The sequence below is a fragment of the Cnephaeus nilssonii genome, assembly GCF_951640355.1.
Source record: "Cnephaeus nilssonii genome assembly, chromosome: 6".
Classification (NCBI taxonomy): Eukaryota; Metazoa; Chordata; class Mammalia; order Chiroptera; family Vespertilionidae; genus Cnephaeus; species Cnephaeus nilssonii.
Window position 1 is genome coordinate 49,086,939 of NC_137077.1, and position 27,498 is coordinate 49,114,436.

The following is a 27,498-nucleotide window of genomic DNA, read 5'->3' on the forward strand; positions in this document are numbered from 1 at the left end:
TGATTCTATATTATAGAATGGATGATTCTCCCATAGTCAAAGCCAGTGTGCCTCTCCTTAAGGCGCTCGTGGCCTTGTCAGGATTAGCACAGGGCAACACACTGTCATTGCTCGATTACACAAAAGCTCTCCCTTCTATGCTGCTGTGTTTTTGCCCAGATGTTCCAGCTGGAAAATCTTTCTCATCCTCTCCAAAATATCCCATTTTAACCTCCAAGCTTCATATCACTATCAGAATTCATCACTCTGTCTTCTCTGCTCACGACACCCACCAAGTTCTGTTTTTTCTCCCACCCCTTACTTATGGAATATACCTGTTCTCTCTACTGCTAACCTGGCAGTTCCCTTTGATGATGTTGTTTTATGTAAGCTTTTATTGGTGCTTGCCACGTGCAAGACACTGTGTTAAGTGATTTCCATGCATTATTTCATTTAAGTCTCTCAATAACCCTGAGAGCTACATGCTCTTATTATCTCCATTTTTCATATGAGAAAACCAAGATGCAAAAAGATTAAGCATTTTTTTCTAATATGTGGCTGCCCCTCTTCAAAGGATGTCTCCTTAATCACTCTGCATTACTGTAACTTTTATCTTTGATTCCTAGACCAGTGCCTGGCTCAGAGTGAGCATTTAATAAATGTTTAGAAAGATATGTGTGACAAGGTGTACAAAGGGTATTATTAGAGTGGGAAGAGACTGGAATGAGGGGGCCAGCTAAGAGGCTATAATTTAGGACGAATCAATGAAGGTCTGCATTATTGAATTTTGATGACATCTGTAGAGGTGACTATTGAAATTTTAGGAGTCAGTGAGCCCTTAAAGGGCGTAGCAATGAAAGAAGATAAGAAAGCTTTAGGGAAGCCTAGTTTGGACTGGAACTGGGGACATCTTCAAAATTCCTAAAATTTCTCCTGATCAGCAGTCCATTCTGAGCAGAAAGAAGTGCTGGAGGAGCAGGTGGAGAGGCCTAGGACTTGCAGGGAGGTTCGGAGAAAGTGGAAGTGGAGGAGTGGGGAGCAAGTGAATTTGGGAAATCATTAAGGCTTTTCTGTGAATTAGGCCTGCGCAGAATGGAAAGCTTTGCTGAAGTCTTGAGAATAACAAACCCTGGTAAGTGGGTGATAATTGAAAAGCATAGCCAAATAGTAAGCGAGTCACACTGTATAGCTTATGGTGGTCCTGAGAAAACTCCAAGGCAAGAGTTCCTGAAGGAGACCTGAATACTCATGCCCAATGACGCTGGCACATGTCGGTTAATATTTTCTGAGTGAATGAATGAATGGCTTTGTAGAGAGCAGGTCAACTTTTCTGAGGTCAGTTTATGATAAGCAGTCAGTATTTGTTGAATGTTATTGAACAAAAGTATCCACCATAGCAGCTCTCCTCTCACTACATTGCAGTGTACGTCAATACTCCATCACCCTCTCCCAATACATGCTGGGTGTTCTTTCCCTAAGTGAGAATTGGGGAAATTGTGAGAATTCTCTTTACCTGGCTTTACCAGTTCTATTGGTAAACTTCAGTAGGAGAGGTGTGGGCTGTCCTGCCAAGCAGAGAATTGAGATTGTCATGGGACAATTCAGGCTGAAAATTCACTGCCTGAAATATTTGCAGATAATTGTCTTAGCTCATGGTTTGCCTTGGCCGGGTAGACAGGGTTCTCAGTCAAGCTCGCACAGTAGTAACCAGGACACAGCAAAGCAACTATGTTTATTCTAAATCTGCTGCTGGGTAACAGCAACAAATCTTAGATAATGGAGGGGTTGCTTGTTTCTTGTAAGGTGGTAACACATTTACTTTGGTCTTGGTAGTTAGAAAGCCATAGTGTATGTGTTGGTTTCTATTGCTTCCATAACAAATTACCACAAATTTAGTGCCTTAAACAACACAAATTGATACTCTTACAGTTCTGTAGTTCAGAAATCCAACAAGGTCTCTCAATGGGCTAAAGTCAGATGTTGGTGGGGTTGGGGTTCTTTCTGGAGGCTCTAGGAGAGAATCTGTTTCCTTGACCTCTTCAGCTTCTCAAGGTTGCCTGCATTCCTTGGCTCATAGCTCCCTTCTTCATCTTCAAAGCCAGCAATATCGTGTGTCTCAGACCCTGCCTTTGGCTTCATATCTTTCTCTGACTCTACTCTTCTGCCTCCCTCTTCTACTTTTAGGGACCGTTGTGATTACATGGAGCCCACCAGAGAGTCCAGGATAATCTCTTTACTTTAAATTCAGTTGATTAACAATATTACTTCCATTTGCAACCTTATTTCAGGGTTCATTATTCTGCCTACTATTATGTATTAACCAGTAATCTATATTGGACAGGAGTGAGTGACTCCAAGTGGGGTTCAATAAAAGAATCACTGAGAAACCAGAACCAGTTTGAAATTTTATGCCTTTAGAAAGCTGCTGAAGAGTCAGAATAAGAAAATCATGGGTATTCAGGAGCTCATGGCTACCCAGAAGAGGCCTGGGACAGCTGTGACAAATCCTGATTGAACCCTTTTTTTTCCCTATAGGGTGACTGCATTCAGTGAGGAAGTCAAATTGAGGTCATTCAAGAGTTGGGGATTTATGGGTCATATTCAGTGACAGAGTCTTTTTTTTTCCTTTTAAATATATATTTTTCTTTTTAAATATGTTTTTAATGAATTTTTTAGAGAGAGAGGAAGGGATAGGGAAAGAGAGAGAAACATCAATAAGAGAAACACATTAATCAGCTACCTCCTGCACGTCCCCTACTAGGGATCGAGTCTGCAACCCAGTCATGTGCCCTTGACTGGGAATCGAACCCACGACCCCTTCCGTGTGTGGGCCAATGCTCTATCCTCTGAGCCACACCGGACTGAGCCAGTGACAGAGTCTTCAAGGGCCAGAATTCACAGACTTTGCTGGATAAAGAGGAAGATGGAAATGAATAAAAAGATGGAGAACTATTCAAAGTCTCGGGGAAATTTGAGGGACAAGATTCAGGAGCACTAAGGATTTAAGAAGGTAATAACGTGGCTCTTGAGCTGTTCTGTGGACATAAGCTCTCAAAAACAACCCAGGTTCTTTGCTTTTAGCAGTATTAGAGTATAATGTTAATATTGGAATACAGAGAAACTTGAGTTCTTTCTCTCCCATTTAGTTCTTGTGAGATCTTAGCCTTGATTTAGGTCTGTTTTGAGGATTAAGTGAGGTAATATATGTAAAGCACAATGCTAGACCATGATATAGTAAGTGCTCATAAATATTTGTTTCTAATACTAATTGCATTAACTCAGTTCGCTGATTAGAAACCCTGGTAGCCACTTACATATTTGTTGATTTTAAAAAATTGGTTAAATATGTTAGAACTTAAACACTTGACTTTTTATTGTCCAGGGCAGGGGAGGATGGGAAGGTGGAGGGGTAGGAGCGTGCTATTTATAGTCTCTGAAAACATTGGAACCTTAGGGAAAAAAGATGAAGGAGGTCTTTAGAGGTAACATATCTGAGACTGACTGCCAGAAAAGAGGTGGGCTGAGTTTGGCAGGTATACAACCCCCCAGGTGGAGCTGAACAGTAGAGGTGTGTCGGGGAGAGGGCTCAAGGTGGGCTCCACTGCCTGCTGTCTTCCTCCTCCCCTGCAGCCTCTGTGTCTGCTTCTAGGAGCAGGAGCCATTATGTAAGACTCAGCCCTGCCCCTGCCTTTTAATTTGTCCATTAACTGTAAGTGGGAATCTGGTTTGCTACTCAGCTATAATTCATTCATTTTTCAAGGCTCATAACAATGCTTTCTCTCTCACTATGTGCCTTGCAGTTTCAATGTTTATTTAACTCCTTTAGTTCTTTGTATCTTAATCGTGTTCTTGTGATAGGCATCCAAATAAATCCACAGCTGTGCAATGATTCATTGTCAGTGAGTCAGGAGGAAGTACAGAAAAGAGACTTAGAAACAGGGCCTTTGCTCTAGTTCATCCTTCTTTTCCTCCCTCCTTCCTTTCTTTTTTCTCCTAAACTTATATAATGTGGCTAATATGATTCTAATCTTTTTCTGAGTCATAAACTCCCCTGAGAATCTGGTGAAAGTTATGAACCCTTTCCCAAGAAAAATGCACACTCACACATAATCCTCTGAAGCCCATTCATAGGGACCCTAGAAATCCATGGTTGAGAGATCTTCTCTGCCATAAATAATGATGGTATCAGAGGAAATAATAGCCAACTGGTGAGGACTCTGCAACAAGAACAGACAAATGAGACTTCATGTACCTTTCTTTTCATTTTTATGATTTTAAACAAAATTCATATATACTTGAAATTTATGGGACATTTCAAGCATGTACCAAAGTAAGAAAGACTTGTAAAAATGAATCACCATGTACCCAATGACCTGTCTTCAACAATGAGTACACATCCATATTGATTCATCTGTTTCCACCCATTCTCCAAATTCCAGACATCGTATTATTTCATCAGTAAAAACTTCAGTGTGTATCACTAAAGATTAAGGACCATTTTTATATATATATTTTATTGATTTTTTTACAGAGAGGAAGGGAGAGGGATAGAGAGCTAGAAACATCGATGAGAGAGAAACATCGATCAGCCGCCTCCTGCACACCCCCCACTGGGGATGTGCCCGCAGCCAAGGTACATGCCCTTGACCGGAATCGAACCTGGGACCCTTCAGTCTGCAGGCCGACGCTCTATCCACTGAGCCAAACCGGTTTCGGCTAAGGACCATTTTTAAAGATGACACAACCACCATATTACAATAGTATTGTTACATTTAAAATTAACATATTCTTTATATAATCAAATATCCATTCAGTTGTTTAAAATTCTGTGAGTGCCTTATAAGTTTTTAAAATAGTTGACTTATTTGAATCAGGATCCACATTCACATTCAAGCCTGACCTTTAAAATGCTCTGGCTAATGGTGTTTGCCAGTGACTGTTTTCTTTGGCAAGACAAAGAAAGTAGATGAACATTTATTTGGTGAGTTTAGGCTGTGATTAACAAATCTAAATTAAGGAAACAAACAACAAGTCGATTTTCAACCGGAATTTTTCAGATGGTGGACCTTGCTCTTTATATTTTGCTTTCATAGTCTTTGAGTCAAAAAAATGAATCATTCCTCCCTCCCCCCTTTTATCCAGATTCCTGCTGTGTTCTATGCTGTGTCAGGTGTCTGTAGGCAGTATTAAGCATACTAATTAATTGGTCCTTGTCCTCTGGATATTACAAACCTGTGGGGAAGCCAACATGAAAATTTATTATGAGAAAATATGTTATATGACTTAAAGAGTTCAGAAAACTAATAAGTATGTACTCATCAAAATTTATTGGATATTTACCACATATTGGACATTTTACTAGGTGCTAGTACATAGGAGTGAACATAAGTACGTACCCTCCTGGGACTTAGAGGCGTGAAAGCTACCTACAATGGTAAGCTACAGTATTAGACTCTGGGAAAACATAAAGATGAAAATATGTGGTTCCTGCTATCAGGAAATTCATGATCTTAATCATAAGCTAGATGAACAAATAAGTCTAAAACAAAGGCAAGTTTTTTTCATCTTAAAGTTATTCCTCAAACAGGACTTTATATGGGAGTCTTTACAACTTAGATGGAAGTGAAACTGACATGCTTAGAAAACTGACTCAAACAAAGCACCTATGGGGATGAGGAGGACATTGATGTTAAAGATGTATTTGAAGATTTTGAATAACGTTTATAAAGTGTGACAATAAGTAATATTTCTAAGTTAATTTATTATTTTGCATATCTGTAATCTTTCAGTGTTATCTATAAACTAGAGGCCTGGTGCATGAAATTGGTGCACGGGGAGGGGGTGTCCCTCAGCCTGACCTGCACCCTCTCCAATCCGGGATCCCTCTCGCAACCTGGAACCACTGGCTCCTAACTGCTCACCTTCCTGCCTGCCTCATGGCCCAAACTGCTCTCCCCTGCCGGCCTGATTCCCCTAACTGCTCTCCCTTCCTGGCCTGATCGCCCTAAATGCCTAACTGCTCTCCCCTGCCAGCCTGATCCCCCTAACTGCTCTCCCCTCCTGGCCTGATCCCCCTAACTGCCTATCTGCTCTCCACTGCTGGCCTGATCCCCCTAACTGCCTATCTGCTCTCCCCTTCAGGCCTGATCGCCCTAACTGCCTATCTGCTCTCCCCTCCTTGCCTGATCGCCCTAACTGCCTATCTGCGCTCCCCTCCTGGCCTGATCGCCTAACTGCCTATCTGCTCTCCCCTCCTGGCCTGATCGCCTAACTGCCTATCTGCGCTCCCCTCCTGGCCTGATCGCCTAACTGCCTATCTGCTCTCCCCTCCTTGCCTGATCGCCCTAACTGCCTATCTGCTCTCCCCTCCTGGCCTGATCGCCCTAACTGCCTATCTGCTCTCTCTTCCTCTCCGCACCCTTTGGACCCCCGGCGCAGGCATGCTGAGAGTTCTCTGCCACGGCCCCACCCCCGTCCTGATTAGTGGTTATGTGATGGTGTTCTAGCCAATTTGCATATTCCTCTATTATTAGTATAGATATTTCAGTATGTGTCACTAAAAGATAAGGATTCTTTAAAAAATAAGCACAGTACCACCTAAAGAGAAAACTAACAATTTCTTTAATATCATAAAAGGTCTAGTCAATATTCAAATTTTCAATTGTCTCAAATGTCATATCTTTAATATATTGATTTCAGAGAGGAAGGGAGAGGGAGAGAGAGATAGAAACATCAATGATGAGAGAGAATCATTGATCAGCTGCCTCCTACACGCCGCCTACTGGGGATCAAGCCTGCAACCCAGGCATGTGCCCTTGACCGGAATCAAACCTGGGACCCTTCAGTCCACAGGCTGATGCTCTATCCACTGAGCCAACCAGCTAGGTCAAATGTCATGACTTTAAAAAGGTATTTAAAAAACAACTAAAAGCCGAAACCAGTTTGGCTCAGGGATAGAGCGTCGGCCTGCGGACTCAAGGGTCCCAGGTTCGATTCTGGTCAAGGGCATGTACCTTGGTTGTGGGCACATCCCCAGTGGGGGGTGTGCAGGAGGCAGCTGATCGATGTTTCTCTCTCATCTATGTTTCTAACTCTCTATCCCTCTCTCTTCCTCTCTGTAAAAAATCAATAAAATATATTTTAAAAAAAAAACTAAAAATTTTATTTCAGTTAGTTTGTTTGAATCAAGATTCAAGTGAAGTCCACACATTGTGGTTGGTTCATTGTCTCTTTTAACCTGTTGGTTTTGCCTTTCTCTCCCTCTGTCTCTCTCTTTCTTGTTTTGCAATTATTTACTTTTAAAAAAAGGCTAGGGGAGAATTTGTCCTATATGGTTTTTCACTGTCTGGATTTTGCTGATTATATTCCCATGGTGTAGTTTTTCTGTAAAGCTCTGATTCACTGTATTTTCAGTAAATTTGTGTTTGGATTTAGAGGCCTGATCAGATTCAGGGACAATTTATTTGGTAAGATTGCCTCATGGATGGTGATAAGGTCTCCCATAAGGAGGCATATAATATCTGGCTGTCTCTGTGATGTTAGTGGCTGTTGAAAATCAATCCAATCCATTTGGACTGCAAAATGGCAATGTTCTAATTCTAATACTCCTTTTCCATTTATTTTTTAATAATAAGAAACTTCTCTCATCTACTCTGTTACAATTTATAAAGGGAAACGGATTAATTTTTACCAGCTTTCAAAGCAACCAGTTAACTTATTAGCATATCTTCCAGTGTTAACCAATTAGTTAAATTTTTGTTGTTGTTAATCCTCACCCAAGGATATTTTTCCATTCATTTTTAGAGAGAGTGGAAGGGAGGGGGAGAGAAACATCAATGTGAGAGATACTCATTGATTAGTTGACTCCCACACACACCCCGACCAGGGCCGAGGATTGAGCCTGCAATTGAGGTATGTGCCCTTGACCAGAATCAGACTTGTGACCGTTCAATCTGCAGGCTGATGCTCTATCCACTGAGCCAAACTTGCTAGGGCCAATTAGTTAATTTTTAAAGTGACATTGTGAACTCGTGGATTTTAATATATGTATTTGATATATTCAGTCTGTTGCAGTTATTACCCTTATTGATTCAAATTGTCCTCTTTTATAAAAATATATTTTTACTGATTTCAGAGAGGAAGGGAGAGGGAGAGAGAGAGAAACATCAATGATGAGAGAGAATCATTGATTGGCTGCCTGGGGATCGAGCCTGCAATCCAGGCATGTGCCCTGACTGGGAATCAAACTTGACCTCCTGGTTCATAGGTTGATGCTCAACCACTGAGACATACAGCTGGGCAAATTGTCCTATTTTTGGCAAGGGACCTCTTTAAGTTGTCTACTGAGTCCATCTGACACAACCCAAGTTGTCTTTGAGTGCCTTTTAGTAGAAAATGGCACTCTAAGAGACCACAATATAGGTGCTAATGATACTCATTGCTATTGGCTGACCATTTTTTTCTAGGGCTTTTGAGTGGACAGAGCTAGAAAATACAAATTTATCAATTAAAATATATTTACCTGGAAGAACATACCATGTTCATGGATTGGTAGAATCAACATCATTAAAATGTCCGTACTCTCCAAAGCAATCTACAGATTCAATGCAATCCCCATTAAAATACCAATGGCATATTTCAAAGATCTAGAACAAACTCTCCAAAAATTCATTTGGAATAAAACAAGACCCCAAATAGCCACAGCAATCCTGAGAAAGAAGAATAAAGTTGGAGGGATCACAATACCAGATATCAAGCTATATTACCAAGCCACGGTTCTCAAAACTGCCTGGTACTGGCACAAGAACAGACGTATACACCAATGGAACAGAACAGAGAACCCAGAAATCGACCCAAACCATTATGCGCAATTAATATTTGACAAAGGAGGCAAGAGCATACAATGGAGTCAAGACAGTCTCTTCAATAAATGGTGCTGGGAAATTTGGTCAGATACATGCAAAAAAATGAAACTTACACCATACACAAAAACAAACTCGAAATGCCTAAAGGACTTAAATGTAAGAAGGGGAAACCATAAAATTCCTACAAGATTCCATAGGCAGCAACATAGAAGACATATGTTGTAGAAATATCTTTACAGACACAGCTCCTAGGGAAATGGAGACTAAGGAGAAAATAAACAAATGGGATTACATCAAAATAGAAAGCTTCTGCACAGCAAAAGAAACCACCAACAAAACAACAAGAAAGCCCATTGCATGGGAGAACATATTTGCCAATGATATTTCAGATAAGGGTTTAATTTCCAAAATTTACAAAGAACTCATACAACTTAACAAAAGGAAGATAAACTATGCAATCAACGAATGGGCAAAGGATCTAAATAGACACTTATCGAAAGAGGACATACAGAATGCCCAGAGACATATGAAAACATGCTCAAAGTCACTAATCATCCGAGAGATGCAAATCAAAACAACAATGAGATACCATCTCACACCTGTCAGAATGGCTATCATCAACAAATCAACAAATGACAAGTGCTGGCAAGGATGTGGAGAAAAAGGAACCCTCCTGCACTGCTGGTGGGAATGCAGACTGGTGCAGCCACTGTGGAAGACAGTATGGAGTTTCCTCAAAAAGTTAAAAATGCAACTCCCCTTTGACCCAGTAATCCCACTTCTAGGACTATATCCCAAGAAACCAGAAACACCAATCAGAAAGGATATATGCACCCCTATGTTCATAGCAGCACAATTTACAATAGCTAAGATTTGGAAACAGCCTAAGTGCCCATCAGCAGATGAGTGGATTAAAAAACTGTGGTACATCTACACAATGGAATACTATGCTGCTATAAAAAAGAAGGAACTTTTACCATTTGCAACAGCATGGATGGAACTGGAGAGCATTATGCTAAGCGAAATAAGCCAGTCAGAGAAAGATAAATATCACATGATCTCACTCATATGTGGGATATAATATATATATATATATATATATATATATATATATATATATATATAGTTATTGGTCAAACAGCGACTGTTTGACCAATAACTATGACGCGTACTGACCACCAGGGGGCAGATGCTCAATGCACAGGCATGGAAACATGGAACAGACTGATGAATCTCAGAGGGAAGGGCGGAGGGGAGAGGGTGGGAAGAGATTAACCAAAGATCTTATATGCATACTAGAGGCCCGGTGCTCAGATTCGTGCACTGATGGGGTCCCTCAGCCTGGCCTGTGCCCTCTCACAATCCGGGACCCCTGGGGGGATGTAGGACTGCTGGTTTCAGCCCAATCCCCGCAGGCCAGACCGAGGGACCCCATAGGTGCATGAATCCGTGCACCAGGCCTCTAGTGATCAACATAATTTGATGAACAAGAGTAGATCCAGAGACAAATGGCAGGGGAGGGAGGCGTTAGAGAGCAACCAAAGGACTTGTATGCATGCATATTATCATAACCAATGGACACAGACACTGGGGCGATGGGGGCTTGCCCAGGGTGAGAATGTCTGGGGGGGGGTGTGGTTAATTGGGGCAAAAGGAGACATATGTAAAACTTTAGACAATAAAATATATATATATATATATATATATATATATATATATATATATATATATGTGTGTGTGTGTGTGTGTGTGTGTGTGTGTGTGTGTGTGTGTGTGTATACAGATAAAAATATGTCATATATTCTTGTTGATACTTCCAATTCAAATTCAGGACTGTGTTGGTTTTTACTTAACTTCTATCTTACAACTGTATCTCTTTGCACCCCTGCTGAAAATCCCAGTTCTCAGACATATTGAGAGTGACAGAAAAAATTCACATAATTATTTGTTTTATCTCACAATACACAACAGTCTCAGAGCAATAACACCAACACTACAATCAACAATATGGTAACTAAAAAGCAGTTTAGGATCTTTTTCAATTCTTTTTGTTTTTAGGGTATATCCTACTAAGGATGTTCAATTTTTTATGTTTAAAGCTATTTGGAATAATTTCTCTTGGAATAGTTATGCCATCAATTTGGCATTTATTTTCATTTTGTTTTTGATTTCTGGGAATTGATTTTTAAATTTTGTTTTAAAATTATGTAAAATATGTATAAAATAAGGTATATTCACAGAATTTTAGTTTCTATCCTTGTCTCCTATCCTCTATGCCCTCTCTCCTTCTATAGGTAACTATTTGAAAACATCTTTTATGGCTTATTCTTCCTTTATATGTTTTAAATATAAGCAGATGCTTATGGTCCAAAACCCTTTCTTAGACAACAATTATACAGTTTTTCCACCTTTTTAAACTTGATATTATATCTTGGAGCTTATTCCATAGTAGTAGTAATATATATTTTTAAATATGTCTATAAAATAAATAAAATACTATAAGTAGACATTCGAGTATTTCATCTACTTCCCTACAAGTTTATTTATTCAAGTTAGCCTCAAAAACTTTTTTTTAATCTTCTTTTTAGAAAAATGGATTCTTTTATATTCAGGGTTGTCTTATTTGGGGGCATAGATGATAACTACAAAATAGTAAAATTGGAACAGTAAACTGGAAATTTGAGCAGGATCTGGAAGGATGGTGAGGATTTGCTATGCTGGAGAGTTGGGGAAGGGGAGTGTTAAGTGACTGGACAGTATGAGCAAAGGCATGAAGGTGGGAATGTGCACAGTGCCCGTGGGATCAGTAAGCCTGACTGGAGCTGCAGGTTTGGTAAAGGAAATAGACTAGCAAGGTAATCGGTTAAGATATTTTTTGAAATAATTCAGGGTATGGTGAAGGTCTTGATAAAGTAGGTACCATTATATTCATTCTTTTAACAAAGATTTATTGAGCACCCACTATGTGAAAAGCCTTCAGAGTTCTGGGGAAACAGTGGAAAGGAAGCCAGATATGGTTTCTCCCTTAAGGAGCAGAGACATTTCATTACTAAGAAGTACAGTGTGCTATCTATATATATAAAAACCTAAGCAACCATCTGACGGTTTGACCATCCGACCGGTAGCTATGATGAGCACTGACCACCAGAGGGCAGATGCTTAATGCAGGAGCTGATGAGCTGCAGTGACATGGCAGCTGCCATTCTCAGGTGACGCACCAAAACCAGAGGAGGGAGCCCGATTCCTGGGCACGTCACCCGAGAACCACCTCTCACAATCTGGGACCCCTCGGGGGATGTTGGAGAGCCGGTTCGGCCCTATCCCTGTAGACCAGGCCGAGAGACCCCACTGGTGCACGAATGTCGGAGAGCCTGTTTCGGCGTGATCACTGCAGGCTAGGCCAAGGGACCCCACCAGTGCATGAATCTGTGCACCTGGCCTCTAGCCCATTGGCTCCCCACTTCGGGTCTGGCTCCCCACCAGGCCTCTAGCCCATTGCAGAGGTTGTGGGTCTGGCCCTTACAGAAACTTTCCGACTCGATTAGCTAAATGATGAGACGTGCAGGACCTACTGGCTGTGGCCCCGACGGCTGGTCCTGCGCTCGCCCATCTGCTTAATATTGCTTTCCAGTGGAGGCAGCAAATTTTCCCGCTACCACTCTTAGCTGGGAAACTAGACACGGCTTCCCTCCTTCTGGGTGGGCAGTAGCGCCAGCGGGCAACCTCCGGGGAGGGAAGGAGGCGAAGGAGTAGCTCAGCTGGGAAGAAGGAGGTTCCTGCTGCCACAGGACTCCTCCTGGACGGGAGGGACTGGGCAGGAGCCTGACATTGAGTAGGGTCCTGCTGTAGGCCGACTGGATTCCAGGTTAAGTAAATCCTGTTTGCTAAATAATTGCATTTTGCAGCTAAATGCCCACAAGTCATCAGTTACCGCCAAACTTAGGGTAAAGTGAGATGAAAGAAGCGAGACAGATATAGACAGTCACCCGAGAACCACCCTCTCACAATCTGGGACCCCTCGGGGGATGTCGGAGGGCTGGTTTGGCCCTATCCCCATAGTCCAGGCCGAGGGACCCCACAAGTGCACGAATCCATGCACTGGGCCTCTAGTCTATATAATAAAAGCCTAAGTGACCTTTATGGCGGAATGACCAGAATGACCAGTTGCTATGATGCGCGCTGACCACCAAGGGGCAGATGCTCAAAGCCGGAGCTGCTCCCTGGTGGTCAGTTCACTCCCACAGGGGGAGCACCGCTCAGCCAGAAGCTGGGCTCATGGCTGGCGAGCAGGCGGGCGGTAAGGAGCAAGAGGTCCCGAACTGCAAGAGCATGCATGGGAGTGGGCCTAAGTTGGCAGGCGGATATCCCCTGAGGCATCCTGGACTGCGAGAGGGCGCAGGCCAGGCTGAGGGACCCCTCCCACCGCCCCCCCCCCAGTGCATGAATTTCATGCACCGGGCCTCTAGTGAGGACATAAAAATGGGGGACCTGGCTTAGTTTATAAGAGGGGTAATCGGAAAGCTTCTAAGGAAGTGCATTTAGATTGAGATCTATAGGATGATGAATAAGTATTAGTTGCTGGTGATGGAGGTGGGGGTAGTAGGCAGAGGGTGATTGCTCTAGGCAGAAGGAGCAGCACTTAGGGAAGAAAGGAAGTATGGTTCCAGAATTGATCAAAAATGTCCAGTATGACTGAAAGTGTTGGAGAGTATGGGATCGAGTGGATGTGAGATGAGAGTGAATTCGAGGGAAATTGCAGAGGAGGTCTTGATAAGAAAAGAGAACTGTTTCTCTGAAGGCATGTAAGTGATACTCAATATATATGAAATAGATGACTAAATATGTTTGAAATTTCAAATGTGGATTAAGAAATGATGGTGCCATGGAAGGAGTAAGTAAATGAGAACAGGCTGCTAGTTTTGGAAGGAAGATTAATTTGGTTTTAGACACCTGAGTCTTGAGGTGTGGCATCCTATTGGTTTGTCAAATACTGGGCCACACTGTCTCAGGGTGCTGTTGAAATTGTAATACTCAAGTGAGGGAAGCGAAAGGTAGGCCGTGCTTCCTTGGGAATTATATTTAGAGAAAGAAGATGAGCCTTAGGATGAGACAGAGAAGATTTGGGCAGGGAGCAGGATGGATAATTTCAAAGACAGGGTGTTAAACAGGCTTAGATGCTGCAGAGGTCAAGGAGACTGACCAGTTTACACCAAATGAGACAATGTGGTTGACACCACTTACAAAATGCCATTATACGGATGTATAGATGGAGTGCAGAGATGAAAAGGCATGAGATCTGCAGTCATAAGACTTGGGCTCAGTCCTACTTCTGCCTTTTATCACATTTGTGACCTTGGGCAATAATTAATTTATGTTCTCTGAGTCTCAGGCTGTTCACTTATAAAATAAGAAAGAGAATGGCTACCATATTTGTATCTCAAAGTTATTGTGAGGTTCACATTTTAAAAATATATAAACCATTGTGTTTCTCTTCCAAGTGTTGCATAAAGAGTCTGACACATGGTACTTAACTGAATGTTTGAATGAATGTGTGGGTATTACTATGACTACTTATTTATGTTTTCACAGAGACCAGATGAAGAAGCTGTGGTGGATCAGGGTGGGACCAGCACAATTCTCAACATTCACTATGAGAAAGAAGAGTTGGAAGGTAAGAACTGCTGTTCCATGTAATGGGGGCAACAGTGAGAGGCAGCCTCGTGGGAGGGACAGCTTTGTTATCAGGAGACTGGGGTTTGAGTCCTAACTTTCACTAGCTGTAAGACCTTGGGCGAAATCACTTAATTTCCCTTAGCCTCAATTTCCTTGTCTGTTAAAGAAAAGTAGGGATAATAATACCCAATGGACAGCATGTGAGATAGTGCTTTGAGCACTGTAAAGTCCAATATAAACAATAAATGACCTATTCCATGAGAATGTGAAATACTCAGATCAGTTTATTGATTCTTGACAACTGCTTAGAAATACAAATATATGCAAACTTTTAAAAGAAAAAATACAAGTAATTTTAAAAACTCAGTTTGGTTATAAAATCTTGTTTGTACCCCATTTACAATGTTTGCTCTTTCCTTCGAACTAAACCCATTTCTGCCTGGTGTTTTCGTCTGAACCAGAAAAGGGAAAACACATACGTACCTATAACATATTCTTTAAGAGTCACAGCACAGAATTACATAAGAATCCAACTGAAGTGGACAGGAAGAGGCATTGCTATTGACCTGCTATTTCTAGTTTACCTTATTAAGGCTCTTCTCCCTTTCTCCCTGCCCCAGCCCTAGCTCCCCACATGACCACATGTGGTGTCCTGTTTTCCTTTTTCCCCTGGGGCCTAGTTTCCTGATAAGTGGTGATGCTTGGTTTTATTAGAGAAAGGCTCCTGTCTAGTAGAACTTTAATGAGAACCCACATTTGGCTCAAAAGCCTTTGTGAACTCTCCGCAGCACCCTCTCAATGTTGAAGGCTATGATACAGCAACTTTCTAATGACTGGGACAGCATGTGAAAAATCCTCTCTGTACTGCTTGTTCTCGTGACCTGTTTTTTTTTTTTTTTCCATCATCAAACTTGTACAATTCCTCAAGAAAACTTGTCCTTTGGATGAGGAGAGTGGAAGCTCTAGAGGCTGACTCAGTCTCTGAATCTGTTACCATGAGAACTTATGTGGGTGGCTCTGTGGAGGTCAGTGGGTTTGGATATATCAAGGTCAAGTTTTCCAAACTATGTTAACCAGATGGAAGAGCCAATGTGGGTTTCAGCAATTGGGAGAAAGTGGGAGAAGAAAAGGGTGTGGGGGGTGGGAGGCTAACATTCGTTGATGACCCTTGTGTATTAGGCATTTGACTGGGGTCTTTGAACAAGTTGTCTTTTTTATTTTCTCAGTACAAGGCCAAGTAGGTTTTATACCTATTTGAGGTCATTTAGCCCAATGATCTTCAACCCTTTCACCTCATGGCACACAAACTAATTGCTAAAATTCTGTGGCACACCAAGAAATATATTGTTTGCCAATCTGACACACACACAAAAAAGTGTAATTTTGATTCATTCATACCAGACAGCTATTGTGTTGGCTATTGTCATTTTTTTTATCCTCACCCAAGGATATGTTTTTTATTGATTTTAGAGAGAAAGGAAGGGGGAGAGAGAGAGAGAGAGAGAGAGAGAGAGAGAGAGAGAGAGAGAGAGAGAGAGAGAAAGAGAGAAAGAGAGTATCAACATCTATTGGCTGCCTCCCGTATGCGCCTCAACTGGGGATTGAACCTGCATACCTGGTGTATGGGCTGATACTCCAACCAACCGAGCCACCTGACCAGGGCAGTTGTCACTTTTTAATTTGACAATCGAAAGGAAAAGAGATCAGTGTCCCAGACTAAATAGTCAGATATTGTAAGTTTTAAAAATTTCTTGCACCACACTGATGTGACACTGGTTGAAAATCATTGATCTAGCCTGATGGCAGGTGATATGGGATGAAAGTCGGCTTTTCCACTCTACCACAGCATCTGCAAGGGAGGACAGTATCCAGCATTAACTACCCAACCTCAACATTTTGTTCCATTATATAAACATGTTCATGTATTAGCCCTCCTTCTGCCCAGATAATCCTATTGCTTCTCTACCCTCTTATTGCCCCATGGGGCAATGCTGCTCTCAGTTTAGTTGTTTGGGCCCACTGGACCTTTGTCCTCAGCAGGGAGATAACCATTTATAAACACTCTTGCCTCCTTGCGAGTAGAATAATAAACTTGCGCAAACTCTCTTGAATCCTGAGGACTGTGTTCCATCCACAGAGGTCAGCTGAGTAATTGCCAGTAGGATCACCTTCTTATGATGACATCATCTATTCTTTATGCATTCTCCATTTTGCCATAAAAAATAGTAATCTATGATGTCATTAGAGAGTGATGTGTTGGGAAATGGTCATTTATACATAGACCTTTCTGAAAACTAGAATCTTATTTATTTTAGCACCATTTTACAAAAGCACTTTAGATAAATGGAGGACAAATGGTGCCTACTTCTCAGGCCTGATGTGGTTCTAGAGTAGCTCTGGAGAGAAGAGGAATTTGCTGTGGGGCTGGCCCTGCTGTGGGCTCTACCCTGACTCACTGTGAGGGCAGCTCTGGGACTCAGTGAGGCTGCACTCAGAGTGACATCGTCTTTTGAAGGTGTGGGATAAAATTATATTCTGGTTTGATATGTATGCCATGATACAAGGTTTTGTGGCTGCAGATAAATCCCTGGTCTTCCTTCCCCTTTATTCCATATGTCTACCCCATGTGACATAAACCATTTTATCACTCATTTTCAGAACTATTCTGAGATTTAGTCTCTGGACATTGTGAGAGACTTTTGTAAATGTGGGTTTTTTTGCGTAAGTTAATTTCATCAGTAGGAGATAGTGCATTAAATTATGACATTGTTTTTGAAGAGTCAAAAGCAAACATTAGATTTCCAAAGATAAACTCACGAAGAGCAATAATAGTCCATGATGTGCTTCAGTGGACTCTCCCAGTCTCAGAGGAACACGGAGCAGTTGCTTTAGTTAGAAGAATGGATTTTTCCATTTTTTCTGGCAGATCATTATTCCTGATTAACTACTAGATTTATGAATCCTAGAGTAAGTTTAGTGCCTTCTAATAAGTTTTTAACAAATGTGTAAGAGCCATTTGCTCATATTTATAAGTTTAAAAAAAAGAAAAAGAAAAGGCTTGCATCTGCTCCACATGTTAGATTCCCCCCTGTGGTTATTGACTTTGAGTCAACCTGTAGCCCAGAGGAGTGGAACACCTTTTGTATGTGCTAATGAGTTCTGTCTGCACTCTGGGTAAACAGCGTGTATGGAATGTTAAATATAGCCTCCATCTGGAGGGTGGGTCTCACCTGTGGTTTCTGTCTTGCTCCACAAGATTCAGTCCCAGTTCACTAAGGATTGTTCTCTGCATTTGTATACATACTTATCTTTTAAAAATTGATTTCTGAGAGGAAGGGAGAGGGAGAGAGAGATAGAAACATCAATGATGAGAGAGAATCACTGATCGGCTGCCTCCTGCACACCCTACAATGGGGATTGAGTCTGCAACCCAGGCATGTGCCCTGACTGGGAATCGAACCGTGACCTCCTGGTTCATATGTAAACGCTCAGCCACTGTGCTATGCCAGCTGGGTGTGTATACATACTTATTTAAAGAAATATACACTGTTACATCTTTTGTATAAGTTTCACTAAATTAATACTTGTATTTGCAACAGATAGCCTCTGAAGAGTGGTAAATAACTGGAGAAAAGAATGGAGAATTGGATGGGAAGGAGGTAGAATTTGGGTGAGTTGATAGGTAGATGAAAGGGATGAAGATTGTGAGGGTAGGAGAGGGTTGAATGGCTAGCAAAGTGACCATGGGATTAGTTTAGTGAAGTCATCACAATGCCAAAATCCAGTTAGGACTGGATTTTACTAGTGCTATATTCATTTCCTAGTGTCCATTTCTTTGTCTTCTTTTCTGCTGATTTCATTCAGAAAATGCAAGTTTCTGCTTCAGAGTTCCAGCATAGAAACTGATGCATAATTTTCTGATAGGTTCTTGGACTTAACTTAGCTCTGACCTCTGCTGGGGCTTGTTTTCATTAATGCTTGTCTCGCTGGTGTTTTAAGAAGGCAGGCACTGTGGTTGGCTAATGTTTGTGAGAACTGATTACACTAAAAGAAATTATTAGAGAAGGAGAAGTCTTCTTAAAGATGTAAGCTTTCCCTTACTTCCTATAGAGCCATCAAAGGCATCTGTAGAATGTCTTCCCTGTTATGCTACAGATTTGCCTAGAAGGAATTTAAATATCAAGCAAAACCATACATTATTTACTCAACAAACATTTACTGAGGTCCTTTTATATTTATAGTCATCTCTTTTTGCAGCAATAAGTAAAGATAGTGAGAACAATGGAACCATTGTGAATTCTCCAAAGAAAGCCTTAGCCAAAGCCTTTCCTAGGTCTTGAACATTAGAACCTGGACCAGCCATCATTTGGACAAGACCTGAGAAGTCATTTGGTCCAACTTCCTTGTTTTACTTTAATAGTGTCAGTGAATAAATTAACCAAGAAAACGAGTCTAATAACATGGGTTCTAATACCTAATTTTTGTGTTCTCAATTTCTCTTTAGAATGTAGTTAAATAATACTTGCATTATACCAGCACGAGCCCAGCAGAAATATTTGGAGTGTGCTTAAGGAGAAGTAGAGGTCATAGCCTGGCCAGTAACCTGGGGTATTTGCTCAGAAGAGGAAGCATATGGTTGGGATGGCTCTGTTGAAGGACTGAACGTTACCATCAGACTGTTCTTCACCTGGACACACCTGATTTTACAACACTTAGGTCACTATTTTAGGGGTGGTTAAAGTGATTCTCTAATATCTAAATATGCTTTTCATGGCCCACAGGTTCTTCATGTCTGCGCCTGTCTCTAACTTCCCCCCCTCCTCTCCTTTCCTCTTTCACCTTGCTCTGGTCCTACTGGCTGTCCTTTTCCCTTGGAACTAGCCGCACACATTGCCATCGGAGCGTCTATGTACTTGATCTTCCCTCTTCCTGGAATGCTCTTCTCCGGGGTCTTCTCATGACCTCTCCTTCTCATCACTGGATGTCTCTTCTAATCATCTTAGCTAAAGTTTCCCTTCTCCATCCTATTCCCTACCACAGATATTCTAGCACTTTATTGTATATTATTGATACAAATGAGAAATATTTGAAATAATACATTTTTGTTTTTATGATGTCTGTCTTCCCCCACTAGAATATGTGTTTTGAAGACAGGGATTTTGTGCAGTTCACTGCTGTATCCCCAGCCCTTGGGACAGGACCTGGTACAATTAGATAACTCTAGCCTGGGTTGACCTGAGTGGTGTACCACAGGGACCTAATTAAATACTATAGTCAAACATTAGTTAACAGATGGTATTTTATTAAAGTGGCAGTTAATTACTTGTTTTTATAGTTTATAGTTTCCACTGATTATATCAGAGGTCCAGAATCTCACATCTTAGCAAATTACCTCTTCTGGCTCTATATTTCTGTCTCATTGAAGTTTCAAGATAATTACATTATGTGTTGAAATCTGCCTGTCAAAAATGTCCTGAGGTGTGCCCAAGTCAACAGGACTGTCCTGAGACAGTTAGTGTGTAATCGGTGCGATTCTTCCAGATACTAAATATTTTATTATCCTGCCTGCCTCTCAACACTAACAAATCTCTGATCATCTTCCCATCTAATCATCACTGTTACTTTTTTATTTTGCTTTATCACTTTGGAAATTGAGAGACAGGGGAGGACAAAGAAAAGGAGGGAGAAATAAAGAAAGGGGTGTTAGAGCAGCACCCGCAGGCACTTTAACCACTTGGAAGTGGAGAGCACTATCAAGGAATCCCCAAAGAAGAAGTTGAGCATAATCTTAGGAAATCCCATTGCTGGGGAGAGAAGAAAATGAAGAGTTGGTAACTCCTTCCATAGAGTCCCCTTATCTAGGAAGACTTCCTCAAGTAAGCTTTTAGTTATCAGGTTGGCTAGGATTTTCTCAGTCCTCTCATTCCCTGGTGAGTATTTCATCTACCACAAATATGTTCACTTTAGTTACTCATTCCTTTTGTGGTCCCCTTCAAATTAGAGGCCTTTTTAGTTCATATTATATTCTCCTGAGGAGATTCTAGGGGTTTATGCTCCTAGTGCAGGCACTTAGGATATATTCCATTTTCTGGATATGTGGAGGGATGACCATATATAAGACACTGTGTATTTTGTTATGTGAGGATTCCAAGAGGAAGAAGTTTTGACCTGGGACCTTGAAGAGCTTGCAATTGAATAGTGGGAGATAACACTGATAGAGGCTTAACTTTAATGCAAGGCATAAAATGAATACACAAGAGAATGCTAGCCAAGGACTCTGGGGATTTAGAGGAAGGAGGTGTCATATCTGATCAGGGAGATCAGAAATAACACCAAGAAAGAAGGTGCATTGCAATGAATCTTGAAGGAGCGAGCCATGTCAGTGTCCAGAAAGCATTGGTACATTTATGGAACAGCGGTTTGGTTTAGGTAGAAGAAAGAGTGTGAGATGATGGTGGGTGCAGCAGCCAATGTCATGAGGAGGAGACAGAGTCAAAACCAAGCTATTCAATTGCTAAGGTAGATACAGAAGGTGAGCATCTCTAGATATCCCCTCCCCCTGAATATTTATTTGATATGAGCATGTATAGGATTTTAACTTTTATCTCTCTTGAGCTGATGATCACTCAGTTCTCTTAGAGCAGTGGTCGGCAAACTGCGGCTCTCGAGCCACATGCGACTCTTTGGCCCCTTGAGGGTGGCTCTTCCACAAAATACCACGGCCTGGGCGAGCCTATTTTGAAGAAGTGGCGTTAGAAGAAGTTTAAGTTTAAAAAATTTGGCTCTCAAAAGAAATTTCAATCATTGTACTATTGATATTTGGCTCTGTTGACTAATGAGTTTGCCGACCACTGTCTTAGAGGTCTTTCCCTTTATTTTCCTATTGAATATATATAATTTGTCCCAGAGGAGGAAGAGGCTAGAAAGGAGGCTAGGATCCCGAGCATGCCGGAGCATGAAGGGTGCTGACCATGTAGGAGTGAGCACTTCCAGAGCAGCACTTCGGGAGGCTTGCTTTGTGGGATTTAATTGGTGTGGGAGAAAGGAAGAAGGCCCCCGCTGTTGTCCAAGTAAGAGGAGAGAAAGGCTTGACAGCCCTAATCATAGGATGTAACCCTGAGGGGCCAGAGGTGGAGGTGGAAATCTAAGGGAATTCTGATGTTTCAAGTCTGGAATGTTGAGAGAATGGCGCTGCTGTGGACAGAAACATGAAGAAATGAATATGAGCCTGATTTGGGATGGAGCATGGTGGTTTGCTTTGAATCATTTAGATAAAGATTTGGGAGTCATTTGTAGAAGTGAATTTTGAAACCAGGGGAGTAAAATTACTAAAAGAAGAGAAGAAAGGGTCAAGGAGGGAAAACTGGGGAGTCTTCCTTTGATTGTGGGGTTGTGGAAGCAATGAAGAAGCACAGCCAGAGAAGTAAGTGCAAGCGAGACGGAGAGGGCAGTGGGACAGGAGCTGAGGGAGCCCCGACCACCAAGGGGAGGAAGTGGTCAAGGAATTTGGATACTGCATGGAACGTGGTGGGCTCTCAAGAAAGTCTTTTAGTTGAACTGAGAGAGACTTAAGATGATAGAGATTTGGTGATAGAGCTTAGGTGGTCTTTGGTGTCCCTGAGAGGGCAGTGTCAGTGGAGAGTGGTCACATGCAGTGGCTATGGAACAAGGAGATGATGAGGAAAGGGAGCTAGGTTGGTAGACTGTTCTTAGAAGTGGTTTGATGGAGAAGGGAAGAGGACAAGGCAGAAACGTGGGAGAGTGGCACTGCATTGGGGAAGTTTCTTTTTAAGATAAAAGAAACTTGAGCCGGAGAAATTCATGGAGGGGATGGATGGGAAGGAGAGACGGAGGATAACTGATGGAGCAGAACTCCAGAGGGGTGGGGGCTTTGCTCATTAGCCTGCAAAGAGCAGAAGCTGGGGGAGGAAAGTGAGCCAGGCTGAGGTGGAGGAGCTTACATGAGAGGGCCTGAATTTTCCCATTAAAACACGAAAGGAGGTCACTGCTCAGAGGGAGGAAATGTGGAGAAGGCTGTGGATTTGAAGATAGCGACTAAAGACTGGAGCAGCTTTTGTGATGGAGGATGTTGGGAGTCAGTCTGAGATCTAGAGTGCTGAGCCGCAGTAACGGGGCAGAAATGAGGCAAGACCAAGGTTCTGTATGTCAGGGGTGGGAGCATCCTGGAAGCTTCTGATTCTGGACTCCAGGCTAGGCAGGAAGGCTAATGAAGCCAGGTGGAGGTGAGAGAGGCCTGGAAGTCATTAACAGAACAAAATAAGGTTTATAGAAGGAATGAAGGAGTAAGGAAAGGAAGAACTAGAGAGGAATGCTATTGGATCACCTTTTCATGTTCCCCTCTTTTTGTACAATTATTTCATATCTCTCCCTATAACCTTAGCCTCCCTCTGGTTTGTAACTAGTCTCTCATGCTATTCTACAGTGCAGAAAGAAAAAAAAAAGGAAACTGATCCTAGAATATATTAGCTGCTAAAATTTATTCCAGGTATCGTGTTAAGCATTTCACATACAATACGTTATTTACTGTTCACAAAACCCCTCTGAGTTTAAATAATAAACTTTCAGTACTCCTTTTAAAGGCAGTCACAGAGAGATCAGATAACTTGTTCAAGGTCCCAAGTTGTGAATGATGAGGTCAGGTTTTGGACCCAGGCAGGTTGACCTGAGCACTTTTCCCAGCTGCCTCCCTGCTAAGACTTGTTGCAGTTGTCATAGAGTGATTGTATTGCCTTTTTAAAAATAATTGATCAGATTGTTGTTGTAGTAACAACTAACATTTGTATTGGCCTTTAATGTTCATGCACATTGTTTCTTTTGATCTTAACAACACTACTGTGAGGTTTGCAGCCACATGCAAGCAACCTTCGAATTCTAAGATCTCTATATCCTTAGCTCTGGAAGTCTTTGAAGTTTATCATTACAGGGTTGTGACCAGGCCAAAGAATTATAATCTACACCTCCCTCCCCCTTATATATTCTAAACTCCTTTTGCTAAAGGGGTTTTCTGTACAGACCTTCTGCTTCTTTTCAGGTCATAGAACTCTGTACGTGGGGGTTCGGATGCCGCTGGGCCGGCAGAGCCATCGGCATCATCGAACTCATGGCCAGAAGCACCGGAGACGAGGCCGGGGTAAAGGAGCCGGCCAAGGGGAGGAAGGCCCAGAGGCCCTGGCACACGGTATCACCCTTGGGAGAGAAGGTGGGTGTCCATGGCCGGGAGGATTGGTGAGGCTGAGGGACATTAAGCAGATTGTTTTGATTCTCTGCCCCTTCTATAGAGTTTTTAGAGCTTGCTTCCCTCTGCCCCTTCTATAGAGTTTTTAGAGCTTGCTTCCAAGAAGAAAAAATGCTTTTAAGAATCAAAAGTACCTTCCTGAAAACATTACAATTCAGGCCCCCAAATCAATACCATAATAGGTGAAATGATTTGCTAGAGAACTAGACATTCCTTTGGATCAGATTCATCAGATATCCAGTTTGTTGCGGGGTTTTTTTTAAGTGGTCTTAGTTACTATTTTTTTCCTCCCATGAAACTGCTTTCACAGAAGAGATTTTTAAAAAATTTTCTGGGAATAAATAAATTTTTTTTTATCTGTGTTCAGGATTATCTTAAATATGTACCCGAGGTTTTAAGGCCCCAGATGTGATAAGTAGGCAGAATTCTATCTTTGCTCTAGTTGAGGCTGGGAGCAGACCTATCTCTGTGGTTGATTTTCCAGACACACCATCTCAGCGTGTTCAGTTCATTCTTGGCACTGAGGAGGATGAGGAGCATGTGCCTCATGAGCTGTTCACAGAGCTGGATGAGATCAGTATGAAAGAGGGAGAAGATGCTGAGTGGAAAGAGACAGCCAGGTGCGTTCCTAAAGTAAACTGGGTCAGGATTTGCTTGGGTAGGCAATGGTACCTTTCAGCAAGGGACAGGCCTGCCTTGTCTTTTATTTCTTCATGGGAAAAGTGATGGCTGACTTGGGAACTGATGTTTGAGAGTGTTCTTTGGAGAGTCTTAATGTTGACCTCTTTGTGGTGTCTCTGGTCACACCTATGCCAATTGACCTTGAGCCTAGAATTGAGGTCCTCTCTTTATTTTTGGGGGGCCCAGAGTACTTCATGGGCTATCTTGATATTATAGGTCTGGTTTAGAGGATGCCTGATGGGGCCACCTTGGTTTGGACCTAGCCAAGAAGACAGAGCACAGGTCCAGACTTTTCCTACAGGTGAACCATAGAGTCATTTCGGTTTTAATTCAGTGGAATTCACATAATTTTTGAGATTTTAACTTCTTATGGGACAGTCCAACTTCATAGACCCTTGAGATTATAGTGTGTCTGACAGTAGGCTTTTTGAAGTAGTTGTAGAGTGGCCATGCTTGTCTAAGGCTCAAACCCAAGAAGCCCTTAGATTAACCAGAGCCATGTCTGGGCTCCTCTAGTAAACTGACCAGTGGGCCTTGTGGATGATACAAAGCCAGCATGCCTGAGCCTCGGGGTAGGAGGCAATGTGCATAACTAGCAAAGCATGGCTCCAGCTCACACCGGAATAGCTCTTCCTTGATGCCTGCTGTCCCCATGGATGTTTTCTACAGGTAGAAAGGATTAAACAAGCCAAGCCATCTGATACCAAGTGAAAATGCAATTAATCTTGTCATTTTGTCTTTGTAAACTGCTAAAGATCACATCGATAGGCTCTTTAAGAGAGAAAAAATCATTTTATTAATGTGATTTGTCATTGTATCCAAATGATAGAGATTGGATCTATTTTTAATTGCATAAGTAATGCATGCTCATTATAAAAAATTAGAAAATAAAGATAAATAAAAAGAAAATGGAAATTATATGCAAAACTCCAGGAATAATGAGGAATGTATAATGTCTTATACATGGATGTGTTTGTGTTTTTAAAATTTTCTTTAAATAAAAATGGAATTAAACTGTACTCAACCTTGCACTGTTGTACAGTCTGCTGTTTTCACTTACCAATGTACTGTGAACACAGAGAGTAGATTACAATGTTCAGTGTGATTATTTAGATATCTTTTTTGTGATTTACATGAAAGATTCACTCTTAAAAAGTCCTCATTTTCTATCTTTGGCATCTAGTTCTTTGTAATGCTTTCAGGTGGCTGAAGTTTGAAGAAGATGTTGAAGATGGGGGAGAACGCTGGAGCAAGCCCTATGTGGCAACCCTTTCATTGCACAGTCTCTTTGAGCTAAGGAGCTGCCTTATTAATGGAACGGTCCTTCTGGATATGCGTGCAAATAGCATAGAAGAAATCTCAGGTAAGGTTAGTGAAGGAAAGCAGAGGAATGTTTGTGTAAATTAAGAAGTGTGGTATAGAGCTGCGGTAGCCAACCGGTGGTCCGTGGACCACTGGTGGTCTGTGAGGTCCGAAAGGTTGGCGACCGCTGGTAGGGAGGAAAGAATCAAGTGGCTGTATTTCCTTAAGCAAGTCACTTAGCATTCCTGACCTCAACATTCTCAGCCGGGGGATGGGTTTCAAACTAAGAAACCATCTATTTCACAGACTTACGGGATTCAAATGACATGGTACTTAGTCTTCCATTTTTTTGTTCATTCAGCAAACATTTATTTTATATTTATTTATTTATGCCTGATTATGTCCTAGGCACGGGAAATAAAGATAAAATACAGCTCCTACCTTAAAGAAGCTCATCTTTTAGTGGGGAAAATAGCTATGGGACAATTAATATAAGTGCAACAATGGGAGATATATTTTGACAATAATTACAGAAAGGGGCAACTAGGAGTTGTGCAGAGAAAAGGGAGTTAAAGAAAGATTTTTAAAATATGGCAGCTAGGAAGACATGTAAGAAATTGAGTCAAAATACCTCTGCTTCTTCAGCAAGATATGGAAGGGAGATGTCTGATGAAGTTTTTTGGAGTGGTTGAGTGTTACGTTACTATGTTTTGGGAATGGAGTTTGGCATATGGGTGCATGTGAGGATTTTCCCCTCAATTTGGCTTGATTTGGCTGGAGAGGTTAAATAAGGATTTCTCTAAACTTTTCTCCATTTAAAGTATCCAAGTAATTCTATCTCTCTGGGATCACATGGGGACCCAAGGGAGAGGTCAGCACTGATAGGATCCTGTGTCCCCTCCGAAGATTCTAGGGAGAAGTTATTCCTTGATGCTTCCAGCTTCCAGCTTCTAGTGTCTCTCTAAGGCTCTGTATCTCCTCATAAAGATATTTGTCACTATCATTCAGGATGATCTCATCTGGAGATCCTTAATTACATCTGCAAGGACTCTTAAAATAAAATTACATTCACAGGTCTCGGGGTTATACATAGACATATCTTTTAGGGGGTCACCATTCAACCCACTACAAAAGCCAAAAGGGAAGAGAGTTTTAATTCATCAATGTCAAATGCTATAGAGAGGTCAGGTTAGGTAAGGACTAGAACATCCATCAGATTGAGCAACTGGAAGGTTATTGATGATTTTATCAAAAGCAGTTTCTTTGAGGTAGCCAAATTACAGTGGGCTGAAGAATTTTTGTTTTGAGAACTTTAAGTGATAGGAGAGAGGGAGAGGGAGAAGAAGAAGGAGAAGGAGGGAAAAGGAGGGAGAGAGAGAGAAATAGATAAAGGAGGACTTGGGGAGGATATTCTTATCCTTTGTGTTTGTTTTTTTTTTTCAAGATGAAGGATCCTGAAGCATGTTTATAATATCAGAGCAAGGAAACAATCAATACAAAGGTTAAGATAGAGAAGCATGGATCTTTGGCTTGAATATTTAAAATAGATTTTCTTTATTTATTACTACTAGCACTTGGATAGTTATGGATGAGGTTGGAGTTGAGAATAGGTTGAAGTTTGGGGGAGGCTTGGGAGTAGGTATGTAGGATTGAAGTAAAACTGTCATGGTTCTCCACATTAGATACCTGATGTATTCATATTAGTGATGAATCACAGCAATGTTAAAATGCTCTTCCTGGGCA

General features: G+C 41.6%; 1 protein-coding gene across 5 annotated transcripts in view; it reads left to right on the forward strand.

Annotated features, from left to right (window-relative positions):
* Nucleotides 1-27,498, forward strand: part of SLC4A8 (solute carrier family 4 member 8) — an 85,066-nt gene that overhangs the window by 3,324 nt on the left and 54,244 nt on the right. For 2 of the 5 annotated variants that reach the window (XM_079775113.1, XM_079775115.1), the window contains exons 2-5: nt 14,433-14,514; nt 23,569-23,736; nt 24,257-24,392; nt 25,656-25,816. In XM_079775113.1, the coding sequence (XP_079631239.1) occupies nt 14,433-14,514; nt 23,569-23,736; nt 24,257-24,392; nt 25,656-25,816 (547 nt within the window). Of the gene's footprint in view, nt 1-2,970; nt 2,990-14,432; nt 14,515-23,568; nt 23,737-24,256; nt 24,393-25,655; nt 25,817-27,498 lie in introns of those variants that run through there. The other 3 variants (XM_079775116.1, XM_079775112.1, XM_079775114.1) reach the window with 2 other exon arrangements.